We start from the raw sequence: 21,501 nt of genomic DNA on the forward strand, positions 1-21,501 counted from the left end.
GGCGGAGGGGTGGTGTCTCTCGACGCCGAACGTCGCCGGGTTGACGACGGCGGAGAGGCTCTGGATCTCAACGGCGATCGTCGCCGAGTTGACGATGGAGGTCTGGACTTCGACGTCGACGACGTACCTGCTCTCGACGGCGAGCCCGCTGTCGAAAGCCTCTTTTTCGAAACACGACCTACCGGAACATCTTTTCTCAGCGCCGAGCCCGACGCTGAGGCGGAAGGACGAGAGGACTTGCTTCTAGATGAATCTCTATGCCTCTTGGAGCCCTTCCTCACCGGAGATCGGCCTCTGGATGGTTGTGCCAGGCCATAAACGCGAATTCGCTCTCTGTCCTTCAAAGTTCTTTTGGACAGGCTCTGGCAGTGAGTACATGTCTTGGAATCATGATCCTCCGGTAGACACAGGATACAGACCCTATGAGAGTCAGTCCTGGCCTTCTTCTTGCCACAGGCAGGGCAAGGATCGAAAAGAGAAGGCATTTTAACATGGAAAAAATGCCCAAAAATGCCTAAAAAAGGCAGCCTCTTACTGACTTAGATGTAAAACGTCGAAGTAAGGGAAAAAACAGTTGAAAAACAGACAAAATTTTCTGACAAACTCAGAAAAAAGTGGAGCTCTGTTGCCAGGATCCTTCCAGAAGGAGCCGGAAAGAACAACTGACCTAACTGCCACCCCTGAGGCATGATGGGAAGGTGGGGGTCAGGTGTGCCTTAAAGGCACGGTGTCAGTTTTTTGCTATGCAGCTATGAGTTAGCTTTTCAGTCTTTTTAGACTGTGTATTTGCAATGCAGCCTGGGAGCTTCCTATGCTTTCAGTGTTTTCTAAGAATTTCTGCTGTTTTCTAAGCATTAAAACAGTTTCCAAACAAGTTATAATGTTGTTTCTCATGTTTATAATGCTATTTTCTTATGTGTAGTGGAAATTACTTACAGCATGGTTCAGCTCTAGGGTTTAGGGGCTGCAATTGCTTGTGTATACATATAGGTATATATGTATGGATATATATATGTGGGGCACATATAATATACTGTTTCCGGGATCCCGCACATGGGCGGGAATATTCTAATGCTTATGACTATTGATGAGGATCCCCTGGAAGAGAACTGAAAGTACGCGTGGCCCACCTTGAATCGCAGGTAACAACTGTGGGCATGCATGATGGGGATGTGAAAATACACATCCTGCAAGTCAAACGCTACCATCCAGTCTCTTGGGTCAGGGCAGACAAGACCTGAGCCAATGACAGCATCTCAAATTTCCCTTTTTTAGGAAGCAGTTGAGGGTCCATAGGTCTAGGTTAAGACAAAGGACCTTTTCCTTTTACGGGACCAGAAAGTAGCAGCCTACTTCTGGCACCGGAATGGTCTTGAAGGGGAGGGAGTAGCCTCTTCGAATAAACTGGAGAACCCACCAATCCGAAATAATATTTTCCAGTGGTGGAGGTGATGGCAGATACTGCCACCAACTGGATGCCAATGTCCTTGAAGGGCAAGACTATGAGGGTTTGTAGGCTGAAGCTGCTGGGGGTGGAGGCTTGACAGGTCCACTGGCTACCCAACCCACAGGGTCAGAATGAAAAGTGACCTTATTCGCGCAGAGGTTGAGGAACTTGCTCGGCACAGTGGCTGGGGTACGGCTGACACAGTTGAAAGGCCCTTCCGTAGCAACAAAAGGAGCGAAAGGCAGACTGGGAACAGGAGGCAGATGAGAGGCCCAAGGAATTGGCCATAGCCCGTGAATCCATAAAGCATGCCAGCACCATGTTTGCCTTGTCTCCGAAGAGGCAGGTGCCATCAAAGGGCATGTCCATGAGCGGTGCCTCAACATCCCCTGAAAAGATGTTCTCAGCTAGGCGTGGCATCTAACAACCACAGTTGTAGAAATCACTTTGCCCAGAGAGTCGGTTGTGTCTAAGCCACATCTAATGGCAAATTTTGCTGCATCTCTCCCGTCGGTTATGGCTTGGGAGAGGATGATCCGGGTTTTCTCCAGGGTCTGTGGGAGCACTTGCACAACCGTTTCCCACAGGGAGTGGGAATGATGGCCCAATAAGCATGTAGTGTTCACCGACTGTAGTCAATCTAGATCTCAAAATTGTGACCTAACACTTGACCTAAACCTACCTGTCTCATTAACTATATTTAATCCAAGTGGAAGTATTGGTTAGAAAATGATAATTAGTCACGCAGAAACAAACATACCCTCATTTAGGAACATCGTCAAAGTGTGAAGGAGACTCAGGGCAAAGCAGCTCACTGAATATTGGCCTCTAAGTTGCTCTCAAGAAGGGAAAGATGAAATTCACATCAGACATCTGAAGCTGATTGATTGATATGTGAAATTGTAGAAGCAAGAACATAGAAAGCCAGATTTGTTTTAAGAAATGCACATCAAAGGGGAACTAAATAATCTGTGAAGGTGGGTGCACACTCACTATGATAAGCAAAAATAATAAAAAGTCAGAAATAAACAGTAAGCAGAAATAAACGAAATACGCTTTAAAGAAAACAAAGCTAGAGGAAACAAGAAACACTCTTGATTGCCACAAGTTCACCATGCTATTTTGCTTTCCAATACAGTATCTAGAGTAATACAATTGCATTATGTGATTTCTGTTACCTGCAGTTTGACAGGCTCTGGTAGTTTCATTTGGAGAAGCCCTTCTTTTGGCACCTGTTCTCGAATGTCTTCATCTCCCCCATCAACCTCAGTTTTTTGTTCCCCATTGCCCGTCTCCTTCTCTGATGTCAGGGCTTTGTCCTCCTGGCCAGATTCTTCTGAGAAAACACTGGGCTCAATTAACTGCAGAATATGTTTCAGATCACCATTGTGAAAGATCCCCATAATCAGCAAGGTGTAAAAAAGTTTGATTAATGGGACAAAAAGAAATTCCGTTGTGCCCCCAACAGGATCTCGAACGTGAAGACTGCCCTCTTGCACGGCCTCGGTCAACATCTCAATGGTTTTGGCCTTCAGGATTTCCAGTGGAAACTTTGGGCTGTACTGGTAACATTCGCTATTGATGCTTATGAAACTGGGAGAGGAGAACTGCATTCTGGGCCGTAAAGAGGTACTCAAGCCAATGCCAGGGAGGCCATGTTTTTTGTTCTCATCTGGAAAGAGCGTAATGCTCTTGGTTTCATCGGTCATCGGGACGATAAACTCATTGTTCATCATTAGTCTGGCGGTGGCATAAGTGCTAAGGTGGATGTCAATGAGTAGGTCGTAGTAGCCTGTGCGCAGAAGGCCTGGCATGTATTTGTTCTCAATGGCATACAAAAGCTGGGATTCGTCAACATGGCTACAGAGTGCATGTGCCACGCGGTTGTTTCCTAGAGCGCAAACAGCCGAATACAGACGAAGGGTATGGTAGTGAAATTTCAAGAGCTCCTCTTGTTCTGTTAGTTCAAGAATATCCACTGACCTATGAGGCAGGAAAGAAATTAAGCAATAAGTTAAGCATTACATATTTTCAAAAAATAATGTTTATTCACTAGTCACCATTTTATATTTTATATAGACCTAATTTTGTGAATGTTTGCTAGCCATTGTATTTGTTTTGTTAAAAATGTTATGAAATTTTGAATTTTGATGTCCCCTACCTTCGGAGGAAGGAAGAATCAGTTATGAATAAAATAATACAATGAAACTTAATACTCATTTGATTCAGAACATGGGTCAGTGTGATCTCAGTAAAATGGGAAGAATACAGCCTAAATAGTGTCATGTTAACTCAAATAGACACGATTGTTTGTGACAAATATTCTCAAACCCCTCCCTAGAAGGTGAGAGGCTCCTGGCAAACAAAAGAGTAACAGTTTCCAAAGACAGGGCATGTATTATAGAAAAGCCTACACAGTGGGATTAGGAGACTCATCAGTGACATGGCATCGCATTTTTATTATCATTTTATTCTAAGCCCTGCAGGATGCGAGCTCAGGGAAGGGCCTGGCCTCTCATCCTGACGCTGCACCTGCAGCACCAGGGAGGAGGGGGAGTGGTGGGAACTGCCAAGAGCTTATGATGGTTTGGCCGGCCCTCTGGGGTAGGCCAAACCGTCATGTGCACTTAGCCTTTCTTCACCTAGCTGCATTGTAAAGCTGGGTGGAGAAACCAACACAGGCTACCAGTCTGTGTCTGAGTGCCGCACAGAGGCGCTCAGACCAATCCCAGCGCTGCTCACATGCTGGGATTGGTAAATTTTGAAGATTTTTTATTTACACTTCGTAGTACGAGTGGCTGCTACTGGACATGGCAGAATGCTTTTCTTACACTCTTGTAACAAGAGCAAGATATAATCTCAGTAAACATGAGATAGAACAAGAATTCAATAACTCAAACAGCAATACAGTTAAATGACTTAACAATATATGGTCAAAACCAAGTTAATTAATGGGAAAATGTAATGGTAATTAACCAAGCAAAACTTAAGGAAAATTAGTAAAGGGGCCAAAGAGACAAATAACCACTTAGCTCATTTACCTAACACATGGGTTAAATACAAAATAAAAAAAGGCCAACATTGATAATGAAAAGAAGCTATATTTTTGTCAATTTGAATTTATAAAAACGCATTTGCTATCAAGTTTAAATGTGAATGACAGAAATCAACACCTAAAGGCTCTTTTACAAAATAATTCCACTGGAGGTCTCCAGGGCACGAAGATTAGTCACATAGGATGGGGAGCACGACTAAACTCAGGTAATTTGAAAGAAGCAGGGTCAATATTTTTGATTTGTTATGCTGGCTCTTCATAAGCAGGACAACAACACTAACGTTGGTGATTCTTCTATGACGCTGTGGTATTCGCGGAGTGGATGAAGGCTGAATAGCATCTGAGTTAGGGGTTTTCAGAGGTTCAGGATTATTCAGGCCAGGTGCCAAATCTTTAAATCAGTCACACAACAGGTGTATTTGACAATGCACAAGACTGTTACTCATCTCAAGCAAACACAGGAACAGGGTATAAAGGCAAACTCGGCATTAGCCTTTAACCAAACTTTTAAAATGTTTTGTATTCCAAAAGCAAACTCCCAAAGTGAAAGTATGTATTGGAAAACAAATAACTAATGACTTCCACACCGTTGTGAGTTTTCTCCCAGGGTTTGGGGTTGTCATAATGTTTTTCTGTCTCTTGTTGCCAGGCTTTTCCTGGCAGTGTTTGACAGAAAATGTATACATTTCGACATCCATCCTAAATAGGGTGGGCAGTGTAATACCCTTCCTCAGATGCCTCTACTCCGCCGAGCTGTCCGTGAAAGCTTTTGATCGGCAAAGTCAACGTGGGATCCATCAATGAAAAATGTTGTAACTTAATGCATCCTCCCCAGCGTTGCAAGTCGCTGCTGCTCAGCCAGTGTGTGAGGTCATGTAAAAAGCTGAAAGTGTTTGAATGGGATTGAGTGTCAGTTCAAGTAATGGACTGAGCAGCAAGGATGCTGCTCCTGGTAGAGCTTAGCTATCTACTTACCTACTTGTAACTAAGATCCAAAACACCTTCTTATAATCTACACTATGGCCACTGGACTTCCTTTACAACAGAAAGCTTAAGATCTGCCCATCTCCAAATGAAGCTGTCAGACCAAAAGATTGGTGGAAAGGGTGCTACATTCTAAACATGACAGACTTTCTCTGATACTCGCACAGTCTGTGAGTGCCCTGCGTGAGTTTTGATTACTAGGGCGCATTAAATAAAGTGTTATGTTTTCTTTTCCATGGCGCAATGTCTGGCTTTACTGAACACAGCATACTAGAAAAGAGAACATTGATGTGTTGTGGAAATGTGTCTTCTTTGAGATCTTTTCTGATTTTCAAGCGTGTAACTAGGCTAGTTTATTAATTTGATGGGGTTTCTTTTGCAGTTTTGTTCCACAAGAGCTCAAACTGAAGGTATTGGAGTGCTTTACATGAGCACCAGTTACAGTACACAAGGACACGTTCAATTTTAGTAGGGACATTAAGATTAAGTTATTTGCCCAGATTCCCAGGATGTTGAGCCGACGCTGAGACCCGGACCTGGTTCCCCAGCTTCAAAGCTGGAAGCTCTAGCCATTAGCCATATGTTTTGATAGGGACACATTTGGAAAAGCGCATGATCCATTTGCATTAAGTATCCAGCAGGGACTTTTTTAGCCTAATCTAGTCGGGGCTTAACAAATTGTTCTGCATGTGCCCTAGTGTGGAGTACTGGCACACTGACACAGAAACAATGTCATATTCACTCTGCACTCAGAAGTGCTTGCAGGGGGCATGAATATGTCTTCCTTAATAGACGATTAGCTCCTTTTCCTTGCTCTGCTCTTGTCGGGAACAACTGGATCTGATGCCTAGCTCAGCTGGAGATGAACATCTTGCGCTCATTAGGTGAATCAAGACACTTTCAGATGCCGTAGCGGCTCCTCCGCTAAGGCGGAGGTGCGTTGCCTCACTGCTTTTCAGCAGTGTCAAAAAAGGACAAATAAAAAGGATAATAATTTGACGTTATAATCATTCTATTTTTTCCGGCTGCTGCAGCTTTTCGGAGCAAGGCGAGGATGATCTGCTGACAGAGCAGGGGAAGGAACGGTGTCACTCTGTAAGTGCAAATGAAATGTTTGGCCAGCTGTCTTGGGCCGGCCAAACAGTCATGCGTACTTTGCATGTTCTGCACCCAGGCTGCATTACAGTCTGGGTAGAGAACATGCCCAGGCTTCGAGTCCCCGTCTGAGAGCTGGACCGCGGCACTAAGACCAACCACAACGCTGCACTGCAGCGCTGTGTTTGGCTTAGGGGAGCCTGGGTGCTTGTTGTTTCCAGTCCAATGGGAAAGATGATGGAGAAGGGACCCGGCAATAGGGTACATTTTTAAATATTTCTTAGACTCCCCTCCCCCACCTGCCACCCCCAATCTGTGCCAGCCACCACTATTTACATGTCACTTCATAGATTGTTGAGAGTGAAAAACATCTAAAAGTTTATTCAGATTTTCAGTCTGAAGTTCAATATGGAAATCTGAGCATTCTACATCTATAGTGCAAATACACTCTTAATAAATATCTATATAGCAAACAGTACATGACTGGATGGACCAGCAATGGGAAGAACAGGAAGACTAGAACCAAGAAGACTATAGCCCGCAGATCCAGGATGACTAAGCGGGTGAAGGGTATAACATGGAGGAGGAGGATCAGGAGGAAGACCAAAAGGAGGAGACTGCCTCAGGTACAGACTGGGGGAATGAGGACCAGGAGGAGTAGGATGAGGAGAAGGCAGGCCAGAAGGTGCAGGACCAACTCCAGTACGAACATGGTCAGCACAGGGGAGATTCATGTGCATGAGGAGGGGCAGGAGGCAAAGGCCAGAAAAGGAAGACCCAGGACAAAAGCTGGACCTAGAAGAGGACCAGGGGGAAAAGTGTTAAGGAGGAGGAGGAAGGAATCATGAGTAAGAGGAGGACCAGGAATAGGATGTGGACCAAGTACAGGAGACGGGCTAGATGGACAAGAAGGACCACGAGGATAGATAATGACTTTCCTCCAGGTCCTTAGGGACACTGTTTCCAGTCTTGCACTTTTGAGTGATAGCATGATGTATTCTAGTCTTGTTTTACTTCTGCTGAACTAAATAGTTGAACACACCTGAAATCAGTTATTTGTAGGTGAAAAGTTCAGAACCGGAGAAAATGTCCATTATTACCTAGAGTGAGGTGGGCACTCTACAGAAGGATGATGACAATGAAGAGTTAGAGAAAGAGCAGAGGGAGGGATGGAAAGACCGGGAAAGTGAGGAAAAGCAGGAGGAGAATGGTGAGAAGGAGCAGAAAGTGGAGGAGAAAGCAAGGAGCAGGAGGAGCGAGAAGAAGAGAAGGAGGTGAAAGAAGACGAGGAAGTCTACAAGGAGGCTTATGTGATTCTTGGCCACATGTTCAAGGACAGGCTCTAAGTAATAGGTGTCACACTGCTTAAAAACAACTCTTAGTTACTCATCTTATGCTATATCCCCATTAAAGACCCTTAACTCTTAACACCCTCCTAAAGGACTGCGTAACACGTTTATCTAAATTAAAATGTAGTCTGTCTCTAACCAATTACCCAAACTAGTACAGTTTTAATATCACATTTCCCTTGTTGCCAATTTCTTTTTGGTAGAGTTTATCTTCATGACTCCATCCCTCATAACTCCACCACTCATGACTCCATTTCTCCTGACTGTGAACCCTTTCAATTGCACCAAATTTAAGTAGCCTTTTTCCCTTTTGAGATGTATATAGTGACACAAATATACTCTGTGGACACAATCTAAGTTGGTCTGTGAATGTCTGTGGTCAGTTAAGTTACAACCAAAGGAAATGACGGACGGAGTGTTGAACATTTCAAGCACTCAACCCCAGTCAAGTGATCTGGGTTTAATCCATCACCGTTCTTTAGCCCACTCTGCCACCCCAGTTCAGACATGGCCATATGCAAATCAGTCTGACCCTGTGCCTCATGGGAACAGTCCAGCCTGAACTGCCAAGCCATGTCTTTCCTGGACCCTACACCAAATCAGTCTTTGATTTCTTAATCTATTGCTTGACCTCGCTATCTAATAATGCAGCTTAAATAAAAATACATTCAGTAAAAAGACTGCAAACACACACCTGTTTTCTTCTGGGATATGAAGAGACATAAACTGAAGTGGCTCCAGGCACTGCACCAGCCAGCCTTGGCGTTCACTAACCCGGGAAACATCCACCTTCAGGAAGTGGTTGGGCACTCGGCTCCAGAGCACATGTGTCAAGGACTGAACATGGAGTCGAGGTGGGCATTGCGGAGTCGGATTTTTGTTCTCACTCTTGAAAAGCCCAGCGGACAAAGGCATTACATTCTGCACATAGACACAGAGATGGGATGCAATGTTTAATACATTTCAATGCATTTACCACTTGACATACACAAATAGCGTAGCACATTGCCTTATAAAAAAAAGAGGTAACTACAAGCAATATTTAAATTCATTTTTCATTTTATTATAGTGCACTTAACCCAGGTTTTTGATTTAAATGAATGCTTGCACTTCAGTACAGTTTATACACAGCAACCATTGAAAAACATGAACTCATTGGGGTTGGAGCGAGAGGCTTGCAAACGTACTTTACACAATGACAGACTCTATCAGTCAGTCAGCACCACTTTATTTGAATATAATCAATAATCCCAAAATTAAATACTAAAATTAAAAACACACAAAAACATCAGGAAATCATACTTCTCAGACAATGGATGATACGTTTTAAAAAAGAGCAAAGATTGTTTCATAATTACTAAGTGTTTGCAGATATAAAAAAGCCAGCCTAGAATTTCCAAAAATGTTTGCTTTCAGCATGGGATATAAAAAAAGTTTTGCATAAAAAAATATACAACTTTCAGAAAATAGTAAAGTGCATCAATGTTTGGGGAGATACGCCATCACGGGGACAGATAGTTAAGCAATTTCCATCATACTGTCCCACCGGGAAACAAATTAACGTGGGTAGGGAGCCTATCCTAAGACTAAACAGCAGGGCCCTCTACCACTGACTAGGCGTAAGCAACAAATAATGCTTAATTCCCTGGGTAGTTTTTATTTTGAAATTGTGTTTTTTTGAGGTTTTAGCAAGCTCCTTGGCATCCCTATCAAATGGCTTAGATTCAAGGAGGTATTCTTCAGCTACAATGTATGTTGTTTCGTTATAAAGCTTGGATTGGTGAATAGAGAGGGTTTACCCATATTGGCAAAACGACATCCAGCATGAAATAACCAGGGAACATTCATACCCAAGTCACATCTGTGGCAATCCCTAATAACCTGCTAGTTAAAAGCTGCACTGGGTTTAGACCAGATAGCTAGCCAAAGCCACAACATTAACAGAGAAAACAAAATGCTATCCGCTACATATGATAGGCTGAGCTCCTTATGGCAGATATAACAAGGACAGCTGGGTGCATGGACTCAATTTAGGGGTTGCTGTTGCGACCCCTAGCTTGCTCCTTGATGTAGTGACCAGCTGGTCACTGTTCTAGTGCTTCTTGAATCAGCCATTCCCCAAAGGCTGGCTTACATTACCACCCCACACCCATCCATCACAGGTGTCACAGGACATGTGACACTGCTAATAAAAGGGGCCAGGTGCACTGTCCCTGGGCCAGTTCCAGATACCCTAACACTGTGTCTGCCTGCTCCTTACTACTGTATTGGGGCCTAGGGCCCCGACCTTTTACACTTGTGACCCCTGGCACCACCCTTGCAACCTCTCTCATAGGAGATCGCTAAAGTAGTGTCAGGAATGCTGAGCTTTCTTCTTTTACTTGCGGCCAATATTAACATGGAAAACATTCAGAAGTGAAACTACACTGCACTAAAACAAAATGTTACCATTTGTGGCCTGTGGTACATAGGTTGACCTGCTTTTGCAGGATGCATCTCCAGCAAAAACCTAGCACAGTGGTAAACTGAAATAGGAAAACTATGCAACTTAATTTATTGCTGCTTATTGAGTAGGCCCGGCAAAAGGCGCCTCCATGCCTCTTGCTTTCTCTGGATATATCAGGGGAAATACAGCAGAGAGTAGAGAGAAAAGAAGTGTTGGCATGAATGAGGGAGCAACAGAGGGACCAGAAGAGAGGAAGAAGACACAACAAATATGTGAAATACAGAAGCATGTGTGTGAGAGAGAGAGAGAGAAAGAAAGAAAGAAAAATAAAGCAACAACTGAGAGAGATGGTAAGATAAAGAGATGTATGTTGAGAGATAGAAACAGACAGATGTGAGAGAGACACAAGAGAAGTTTAGACAGAAGGACGAAAAAGAGACAGCTAACAGAGGGAAAGACAGAGATGTGATAGACAGATGAGAAAGATACAATTGAGATGAAGCAATATATGTTCAAGAGAGAGAGAGTGACAGACAGGTGTCCAAGACAAGAGAGAAGTTTAAGACAATGGTGAAAAAGAGACAGCTGACACACAGTAGGAAAGACAGAGATGTGACAAGCATATAAATGAGAAAGGTGCAATAGAGATATAGAGGGGAGACATGTGTGAGAAAAGGGCTAAAAAAGAGACAGCCCTAAAACACTGGAGAGAGGGGACAGGGTGAAAAAGAAACATCTAAGAGACAGGTGAAGGATAGGTAAGTCGGAGGCAGTTTAAAGAGACAGAGAGCAGGAGGCAGGTGTAAGAAAGGTGATATAGGAAGACTGGTGTGAGAAAGAGGTGAACAGGTGAGAGAGAGGGAATAGAAACAACTGAGCGGAGAGAGGAATGGACAGGTGAGATATACCTCATAAAGAGACGGCTGAGAGAGGGGGGAAATGATATAGAGAGGTGATAGAGAGGTAACAGGCAGATGAGAGAGAGGAGGGCAAATGTACTGGTGCATGGTAGATGATATATAGAGAGAGCGAGGAAAGGAAAGAGATGGGTGAGGGAGTGAGAGGTGTGGGAAAGGTGGAAGAAGTAATAAGGAGTCAGGTAAGAGAGACAGGTGAAAAAGACAATTCAGAGAAGGGGCGAAAGGGGAAGAGACAGGTGGTGAAGACTTTATTAAGAGAGATAGTAGGAGATAGGTGAAGGGGCACAGGGAAACTAAAGTGATACCTTTGAGAGAGGGAGGCAGGTGAGAAAGTGAGGTCTGATAAAGAGATAGCAGCTTAGATACATATAGCTGAGAGAGGTAACACGGATTGACAGATGAGATGTAGATGACAGACAGCTGCAAGAGAGGTAAAAGAGGCGACTGAGCTGAGGGGAAGATGTGGGTGCTTTGATAAAGAGGTAGATGGATGAGAAAGAAACAGCTGGATGAGAGAGAAGCAGGTAAGAGAGAGATCATAAAGACAGTACCTAACCTCTTTGTCAGCCTTGCACTTATTGCATGATTTATAACTGCAGTGATGTCCCTCCTCATGGTGTAATCAGAGTAAAATGTCATGGGACATCACTTCCTAGGATGATATTAGGTGAAAGTTTGCATGATGTCACTTTTGTGATGTAACTGAGGGTGTCAAAGGGCAAGTACTTTCACATACACTAGCCAAGGGATTTTGGTGAATTGACATTCATGGCTGTGTGGTTGGGAAAAAAGTCACAGGTAAAGCGATTCACTTCAATTTGAATACACACGGCTAGGGCATACCCCCATGCTCCTGCCCAACACATAGCAACAGGCACACATTGGGTTTTGTAGGTCTCCAGAAACAATGCAGTAGGTAGGCCCCCCACTAAAGGGGTCAAGTTAAAAAGAGCTCCAATGAACTGCATGAATTTCTGGCATCATTTCCCAATATTAGTTTGGCACGTACCAGAAGCATCAAACCAACCCCCTAAATAAGGAAAAATAGAAACCTTGATCTACTTGCTAGAATTAATGGTAACGGAGCTCAAGTTTAGGCATGTGCGGCTACAAGCCATAATGTGAGACTTAGCATAATTGACATACTCGATCAATTTACCATGAAAGCATTGTGGGCAAGACCAGAGCTGGCCTCCTCAGTTCCTCCCTGAGCACATTACTTATCTTCATACTAAGGGTCCCATCCTGCATTCTACTGGTAAAGGGCCTTTTTGCCAGTTGGGGCACCATAAAACATCCCAAAATGTAACCAAATGTGTGACATTAGTGCCTGTGAATATATTGTTCACTTGATCAACGATTTGTTAGTGCAATCTCTAGCCTATCTACTTACAAGGCTGTGGGCTAATTGTATCCTCCTCCATTATAAAAACTGGAAGGGTCTCGGGGGTAACTAAAATAGGAAAAGATTATATTTTTTCCAAGTTTCAGTACAGTTAGTGGATAACTAGTGGGAAAATACTGTTGGATTTGCTTCATTAAGAGGAAAGTTTTCCATAGAATTATCTAAAACACAGGAGTAAAAAATAAGTACAGGAAGGTGGTATCCATGACAGATTTTCAGGATACCCACATAGAATTAATTCATATACATAACACATAGATGTGCATATAATTTATCTAAAAGGAACTCATTAACACAGGCAGAGATTATCCTGTGATCTGGCATGGATCCAGACATCATAGACCTGCAAAAGACACCCCTGATATAAACCATCTACATATTGATATTTATGTTTGAAAATACACGTTGAATGACCAGCTGAGACACATAATTTACAGCAAATCCCGATCTACTAACAATGGTAGACAGGGCTTTGCACCCAAAAATATGGTTCATTTTGATGTAGGTGCAAAGATAGAGAAAAGTTTATTTTCTCCAAACGTTCCTAACTTTTTTGTATTATGCAACACACAAACAAAGATGGAATAGGTTGATAATAAACCCATCCAGTGCAAAATATATTCTAGATTTATGCAGACACCATTGCACTATGGTGCAAAGGTGTGAGCGTGGAACTAGGCAGGCAGACAGTTACTTGAAGCATCGACCAGCATTTTTTTTAAAAAGTCACCAAGCCGCACTTATTACGCACCTTGCCCGCCAAGGCCCCATATACAAGAAAATGCCCAGCCAGAAGATCATAAGACTCTTGAAATTCCAATCCTATAAAGAGGTCACCCAGTATAGTAAAACCTGCTTTGACGTACGTGTGCAGGCCTCCCCGGACACCCGAGGTTGACCAATAGTGCGTGGTCAGAAAGGGGAGTTCAGAATTATAGGGGGTTCTCGTGTGTGTCCTCTACAGGGCCCTAGCTCAAATGTGCCTCAGTATGCTAATCAGTATATTCTCACCTTCGACGTAGGAGTGGGTTTCAGGAAAATCCAGCTCAAAAGATCCAGAGAGGGCTGGCCAAATTCACCGTGAATCAGGGCATCACATACATAAGAGCCCACTGGGCCACCCACTGTAACTGTACAGCCAAGTAATACATTTCAAAGTCCTGAGCAGCCATTCCCCCCTCATCCAGGGGAAGTCGCAACTTCTGCAGAGCCACTTGATGTCTAGAGGAGTACAGTCAGCAGGACATCATCCAATTCTAAAAAGAAATTCTCCAGGGAGGTCTGCTGGCAGAACAGCAAGCAGGTAAAGAAAGTGCTGTAGTATCACCTTCTTCAAGAGCGCTATTCCGTCCTTCACTGAGAAGGGTAGGGCACTTCTAAAGGCAACCCAGCATCACAGCATTGAAAGTACCCTGACATAATTACCGTCAAATCACTGATCCACTGTTCTATATATCACCACCACCAAGTATTGGATGGTAGTCTGCTCCTACCGCAGTGCCAGTGCAAGCCAAGAGACTCAAAGCTCCTCGATGTTGGCATGTAGCAGGTAGGCACTAGTTTGATGCCAGTTGACTGTGAGGACTGACAACTGCTCGAACGTTCATCACCTCGCATATACAAAAGTATATCAGCCGCATACAGTGACAGGTACAGCTTATCCGCCATGAGCTGGAGCCCCCATATTGCCTTCCCTGTCATATAGTCAGAGCAAAGGTCTCCATAGCCTGAGCGAGCAACAACAGAGAAAGTGGGCAGCTGTGCCTGGTGCCCTGTTCAACTGGGTAAGAATCTGATATCACTGACTCCATCCTGACCCTCGCTGCTGGTTTGATAAACAGCCGGTTCCATTTAACAAATTGACACCCAAAGCCCAACCAAATCATGGTGGTACAGAGAACGACCCAGCAGGGGGAAAAACTCCTTCTTAATGTCTACTGACAGTACTAGAGAGTCCAGACGGAATGCTCATGGATGTCCAAAACATGTATCAATTGGTGATTATTGCCAGAGTGCTATGAGGGGGGACAAACCCAGTTTGTTTCAGATGTATTAACTTACCCACATGAGGTAAGATCCAGTTTGCCAGAATCTTGCTTAGTATTTTGCAATCCATGTTGAGCAAAGAGAGGGGGAGCTAGGATTCTACCAGTCCCTGGTCCTTGTTTTCTTGGGCAAAGACACAATCACGGCATCATGCAGGGAAGGTGGGAGCAAGCCCCGTGCCAATGCCTCATTAAACACATCCGTCAATTTAGGGGCCAAGGCTGCAGCATAAGTGGTGTAGAACTCAATTGGTAACCTGTCTGACCCTTGGACCTTGGACCTTACCTCGTGCCAACTCCTTAATCGTGCCCTTCACCTCTTGAACAGAAATGGCAGCATGGATCTACTCTGTGGTCTCAGGTCCCAGAACGGGGAGGGGAGTCTGCAATATACTGCAAGAGGTCCTACTCTGCAACCGCCACACCTGCCGTATCCAACTCGCGATAATACTAAGTAAATAATCCATGAATCTCTTCCTGTGAAAACACATCCTGGCCCCTGGGATCCTGAATCTGGAGGATTGTGTGTCCCCTGGTCTCTTCCCAGAGGAGCCAAGCCTGCATTCTCCCCTTCTTATCTCTGTCCCCATGGGCCCACCAAACGTAAGCTCTTTAATCATACTGCAGCAGCAAAAACCAACAGTTTCTCCCTTTCCACCAACTACTGCACCCTGCCTTTGACCGTCGCTCCCAAGTCCAGGGACAAGTCATTCAGTACCCCCTTCTTCTGCTTTACGCTTTACGCTTTACGCTAGCATGCAGTTGAGGGGTGTGTACGCACAATTTATTGGAAATGCAATGCACCCACACTACTATCTTGAGGGCCTCCCACACGAACTGCATTCTCCTGCCAATAATTATGAATCATCGCTCCAAGTGAGGCCTGAAATGCCGGGTTCTCCAGGAGGTTGGGATCCGATTGCCAGGTCAGGAGACCAGCCCTGAGGGGTGACCAAAGGTAATTACAAAGCACGGAATTACGGTCCTAGTATGTCCCTGCCAACTACTCCTCATCCACCACCCCCTCACACAATACATCACAAGAGAGAATTGCATCCAAATGGATGTCTAATCTGGTTAAGCCAGAGCAGAAGGAGTAGGCTCAGGCCTCCGGGTGGCGTGCCCACCAGCAATCGATGAGCCCCCAGTGCCTTATCCAGGTGCAGAAGGAACATGGCATTTCATGCACCCATGACGATGGCACTAGGGGCGAAGACCTGTCCAAGTGAGGGTTCGCCACACAAATAAATTGCCTTCAAGTATCTTCAAGTAGGGCAAAGCGGCTGTCAACAGGGGTGTCAGGCTAGTCAAAAAAGAGTGTTGGTCAGCGTTTAGTGTGTAAAAAATGAGCAGTACAACATCCTTACCATCCAGTCGGCCTACCACCAAACATAGCTTCCTTCAGGATCCAGCATTACCATAGGCAATTGGCAAGGCACTCCAGGCCTAAACCAAACCAGTGCCCCCAAGCAAGTGCAGATTTTAGGCTCTTTCGAAGAGCCCTACCCTCACTGTCTGCCAAATGTGTCTCTTGTAAAAACCCTAGCTGCGCCCCTCTGTTTTTTATGTATGCAAGAACATTATAGCGCTTTGATGGTGCGTTCAGTTCCCGCATGTTCCAAGTAATCTCTTGTATTCGGTCTGCCATTGCGGTATTAAAGTGTGTGGGTCAGCGCACCAGGGCCTTCCCTGCCAATCGCTCATCTGCAGCCTTACAAGCCAGTCACTCCACACAACCTCGTCCACCACACACACACCAACAAAGAAAAGAGCAAGACATAAAACCCGAACTAACCAACTAAATACCCACAACCCCCACCCGGACTGTGACATAAACACACCCTGTCCAAACAAAAGTAGGCAAAAGCCCACAAACTAAAGCCTGTCAACAAAGGCTAACATGTTCAGCTACGCAAAGTTCTGCTCGGGAAAGAGTCTTGCCAGTCCAAAAATGTCTGCCAAAGGAATGTACAATGTAGAATTCTACATAATGTTGGCTCCCCACCCACACTCAGCTCCTCCTCAGCCTCAAGAAAAAAAGCAATTCATACAAGGATAAACAACTGCCCCATGAATACAATACCACACTAATGATCCAGTCCACATGATGGGAACCAACGCTGCAGGCAAGAGTCAGATGAGGTCGTCTTTCATGAGCTGGGTCACCTCTGATATAGTGTGTTGCAAGTCCAGTATCACAGTGTTTGCCCTGCTCAAGTTAGACCCCGTGCATGATTGCAGACCAGAGGGTGATGGACCATCTCCAAATTCCAATGAGGCTGCCACCTCCATCGCCCTCATCCGCTCCTCAACCACTTGATGCTTGGCCGATCGGTACACCCCTCGCCTGCGAGATCTCTGTCGCATCCATGCTCCAGGCTTCTCCAGAGGGTCTGGCCGCCGAGTCATCTCATCAAAGAGTCCCAGCCAGTCCCAAGTCACCATGGGGTCCTTGAAAAAATTGGTCTTCCCTCTGCCTGCACCACTAGGCTAGCTGGGAACAGCAGGGCATAAGGTACAAGCCCAGCTCCCAGAGCCTCTTCTTCACAGCACAATCAATTAACAGAGACAAATAATGGAGAGACAGTAACAGGGTTTAGTTAAAGTTAGATTTTATCATAGTTTTAAAAGGAGTAACTACATCAATAGCAGGCATTTAGGACCTAAGATTTCAAGATAGTTAAATCAATATTTAAATTAGCCATTAGTTACTAAAGCACTGGAAAAGTTGAGGAATGGGCATGAACCATGACAGCTCAAAGGTACTTTCCAATGACAGAGAAAGAAGTTTGAGAATAGTGCACACCGTGTATGCATCAGCCAAAGGAATGCCAGTAGAGTCCGTAAGGAAGTTCCAAAAGTAAGGAGAAGCAAATAATTACTCTGTTTTCTATCACATCAATGTATTGTATAATCCTCAAGTTCCGGGGTGATACCTCCTGGGTCACCTCATCTGGTCAGACCACTCAGTCAATTGGTCATTTCATAGAGGATTATTGTCATGCAGCATAAACAAGACATATTATACCAAAAAGGTGTAGATCATCACATACACAGAGACGTTTTAAGGCCTGGGCAAAGTGGGCTCTGGCCCAGGGCCCCAGTCTTTCGGGGTGGGGGGCTAATAGAGCCAGCACTGTTCTCCAGATTCTTGCTCTGATGACCTTGAATAATTCTAAAACAGATGGTTTTAAACACCATTTTTTTTTAATTGATTTTGAATGAGGGTGATGTTTTAAAATCCATTACAGATATTTTGCAGAAAATGTGTTTCTGTTTCATGCACCATCCATAAAAAAGTTTTTTTTATATCAAAATGGGACCTCACATATGAGAAATGGAAGTGTGTCACAGAGATTATTTGCAGTAATATTAGTGTGCTGCTGATGTGTTACAATAATGAAAACACACGTCACTATCCCTGAATATTATATTAGTGGCCCAAGTCCGCCCGGCCGGCAATCGGAACAATTGCCGACCAGCGGAAAAGCGGCGGACGGACTTTCGTCCGCCGCGGTACCCACCACCAATGTAATCCGGCAGTGGGTAAATCAGGTTTCAAATGCGGGCGGATCCGATCCGCCCGCCATCGTAATCAGCCCGTATGTAAATGTATGACTTAACATCTATAACGTTTTGTAAAGATACACTGATGCTGGTAAATAGGATACTAGCTGTGTTATTCAAACAACTACATTTAATCTAATTTTCTCTTGTCTGCATGCTTTTACGATGCAGTAACTAAGTCTTCTCATGATTCATCACGGTATAGTTAGCACAACAGGTGCAAGTTTGTCATTTTTCTCTCAAATGCGTCATAATCAGTTTTATGTGTCAGTTAAAGGGCTCAGCAGTTTATCTGCTTCATCACCTCCACCTCCACTTACGGCCCCCTTATTAGAGGAGAGCAGTGGAATGGTGGGCAGGTGCAGAGAGCAAAGCGTTACATAGGAATGAGAAGAGAGGTCTCAAAAAGCAACCCAGATCACAAAAATGATACAATTTTTTTATTTTTTCATTTATTAGCATTTTCAAATACTTACATAACAATACAACCAACAAAACAAGCCAGTGATTGTCACATCTTATCAATATTTGTGGTGCTTTCAGATGCCATGTATTTGTATACACATTTAACATTTGGACATGTCAGTTCTACCATGAAATATACACACATTTAAACAGCCCCTTGCGTTCGGGGGTCTTCTAACTGCAATACCTTCGTACATATATGTAAAGCATAAAATTCTCATTTAGCTGCCTCAGAATACTACGGTCATAAACGTACCCTCACATACCTCTTCATTCTACACCGGGGTTTTGCAATAGTAGCCTACCTCCCAGTTTACCTTCTCTATATATCATCTCCTTGTATCCCAGGATCTACACACCTAAGGCATTATCGACTTCAGCCTCCCCCTGCCGTGTCTGAGCCCACTGCACAAACGGTTCCCAAATGTCACGAGGATGGGAGGTCGGTGGCATTAACTCCCAGAACGTGTTCAGTTATGAGTGACCATAAGCTACATCCGCCAGCCAGCCCTTTACCGAAGGTACCTTACTTCTGCCCCAGTATACCGCCACCTGCCTTTTAGCGAAAAGGAAAAGCAAAGCATACAACTTGCGCGATTTAGGTGGAGTATCCTTAACATATCCCAGTATACCCAATTCAGGGGATGGGGTATCCGACTGTCCAACAATCTGATTCACCAATTTAAAAATCTGAGACCAGAAGCCCTCGAGCCTCGGGCAGGACCACGCTATGTGCAAAAAAGAGGCGGGTGAGTGCTTACATCCGCAACATCCATCGTCCTCTCTAAGCCCCATCCTATGCAGACTGATCGGTGTCCGATGAAGTCTGTGCAAGTATTTAAAATGTATCAACCTTAATCTATAGTTTGGAGAAAGTTCCGTAAGTTGCCCGCAACAAAAGTTCCACTGTTCTTCGGTCAGCGGAGATTGTTGGAGGGATTGAGGTCTGACCACTGGCGCTGTGTTCTGCATTTGTCTATATATTCTAGTGACCCATCTACGTGGGGACGGGGAGCCTATCAAGTTCTCCAATGCAGAGAAGGTTGGGGGGGGCCAACGGAAAACCTTCGCTAAGCGCGCAGCATGACGCCCGCAGCCTGTGATACAAAAACAGTTCGGAAAAGGGTACAGTCTGCCCCTCCTCCTCCACCAGAGGGGCATAAATTCGTTATCGGGAAACAAATCAGCAAATGTGTGAAGGCGCAGCTTCCGCACCAGAGGTTTGCCAATTCCTCCTTCAATACATGGCAGCAACAGGTTTTGTGCCAATGAAAGAGAGGGGGCATACAGCATCGGGACCCCCGCCCTCTTACGCAACTCCTCCCATACCCAACGCAGCATCTCAGCAGAGTCTACATCTCCCCTGGGGCGCCGTGCTTTTACACAAATGGCCACTCTCAGCGGGACTGGTGCCACAATATCCTGCTCTACAGCTACATGAGGCTGGAAGGGAGTCGTATGAACCCAAAAGTGCAAAAATTGAGCCTGGGCAGAGAGTGCATATAGACGCATATCTGGAGCGCCCAGTCCACCCTGCTTCAAAGGTAGGGTCAGCATGTCCCAGGATGCCCGTGCCTGGCCGCCCGCCCACGCCAGCGCAATCAGATGTGATCGTAGAGTAACGAAAAAGTGCGATGTTAGTGGAATTGGAAGGTTTGTAAATAAATATCAAAATTTGGGCAATATGACCATTTTAACCAAAGCGATCCTTCCCGCGAGTGACAAAGGCAACGCCGCCCATATCTTCATCTTCTCCTCCAGCCACATGACAGCTTTTCCATAGTTCAGGTTCCAAATTTCTTGAGGGTCTCGGCTCAACCATATTCCCAGATACTTGACCGCCTCCGCCTCCCACCTCAGGGGGTACTCAAAAGAGACCCTCAGGGTGTTGTCTATCAAAGGAAAAATTATCGATTTTGACCAGTTCAAGGAAATCCCAGCCAACCCCTCAAATCGAATAAATTCACGCAGCACTGGGTCCATATTGTTTCCGGGTTTATAAGGTAGAGTGTCACATCGTCAGCATACAGCAATATTAGAAGGCTCCGTGAGCTGAACGCTATACCCCGCGCCATGTGATGCTGCCGAATGCGAGCAGCCAAGGGCTCCATTGCTATTGCAAACAGCAGCGGGGAAAGGGGGAACCCCTGCCTCATACCTTGTGAGACAGGAAATGGGTCTGAGACCAAGCCGTTCACCCTGACCCGGGCGCTGGGCATGGTATACAACAAACAAATCTTTTTAATAAGGAGCGGGCTAAATCCCATCCGACCCAATATAGTAAATAAATATGGCCATTCAAGAGTGTCAAAGGCCTTAGTGGCATCTAAAAACAACACCGCGGCCTGAACTTCTAGGTGCAGATAGTGCAAAGTGGAAAAAATTGTACGAATGTTGTGAGACGTTGATCTCCCCGGAATAAACCCCGATTGATCAGGGAGGGCTATCAGAGGTAGCATGGGCTGCACTCGATTAGCTATCAACTTGGTCCAAATTTTCACATCCACATTTATCAGAGAGAGAGGTCTGTATGAGTCCATCTCCTCCGCCGGTTTGTTGGGTTTCAGCAATGTGATTATCAGTGCCTCTCGCATAGTTGCAGGCAATATTCCCTCCCCCAGGGCCTCCTCGTACACCGCCAACAGTCTGGGAGCCAGCTCCTCGACATACGCCTTATAAAAGGCTGTGGTCAGGCCATCTGGGCCAGGAGCTTTGTCGAGAGG

General features: G+C 45.0%; 1 protein-coding gene across 1 annotated transcript in view; it reads right to left on the reverse strand.

Annotated features, from left to right (window-relative positions):
- Positions 1-21,501, reverse strand: part of RYR2 (ryanodine receptor 2) — a 3,458,987-nt gene that overhangs the window by 1,499,338 nt on the left and 1,938,148 nt on the right. The window contains exons 34-35 of the mRNA XM_085612346.1: positions 8,625-8,851; positions 2,626-3,430 (exon numbers count right to left, since the gene is read on the reverse strand). Of these exons, the coding sequence (XP_085468472.1) occupies positions 2,626-3,430; positions 8,625-8,851 (1,032 nt within the window). The remainder of the gene's footprint in view (positions 1-2,625; positions 3,431-8,624; positions 8,852-21,501) is intronic.

Source organism: Triturus cristatus, chromosome 6, assembly GCF_964204655.1.
Source record: "Triturus cristatus chromosome 6, aTriCri1.1, whole genome shotgun sequence".
NCBI lineage: Eukaryota > Metazoa > Chordata > Amphibia > Caudata > Salamandridae > Triturus > Triturus cristatus.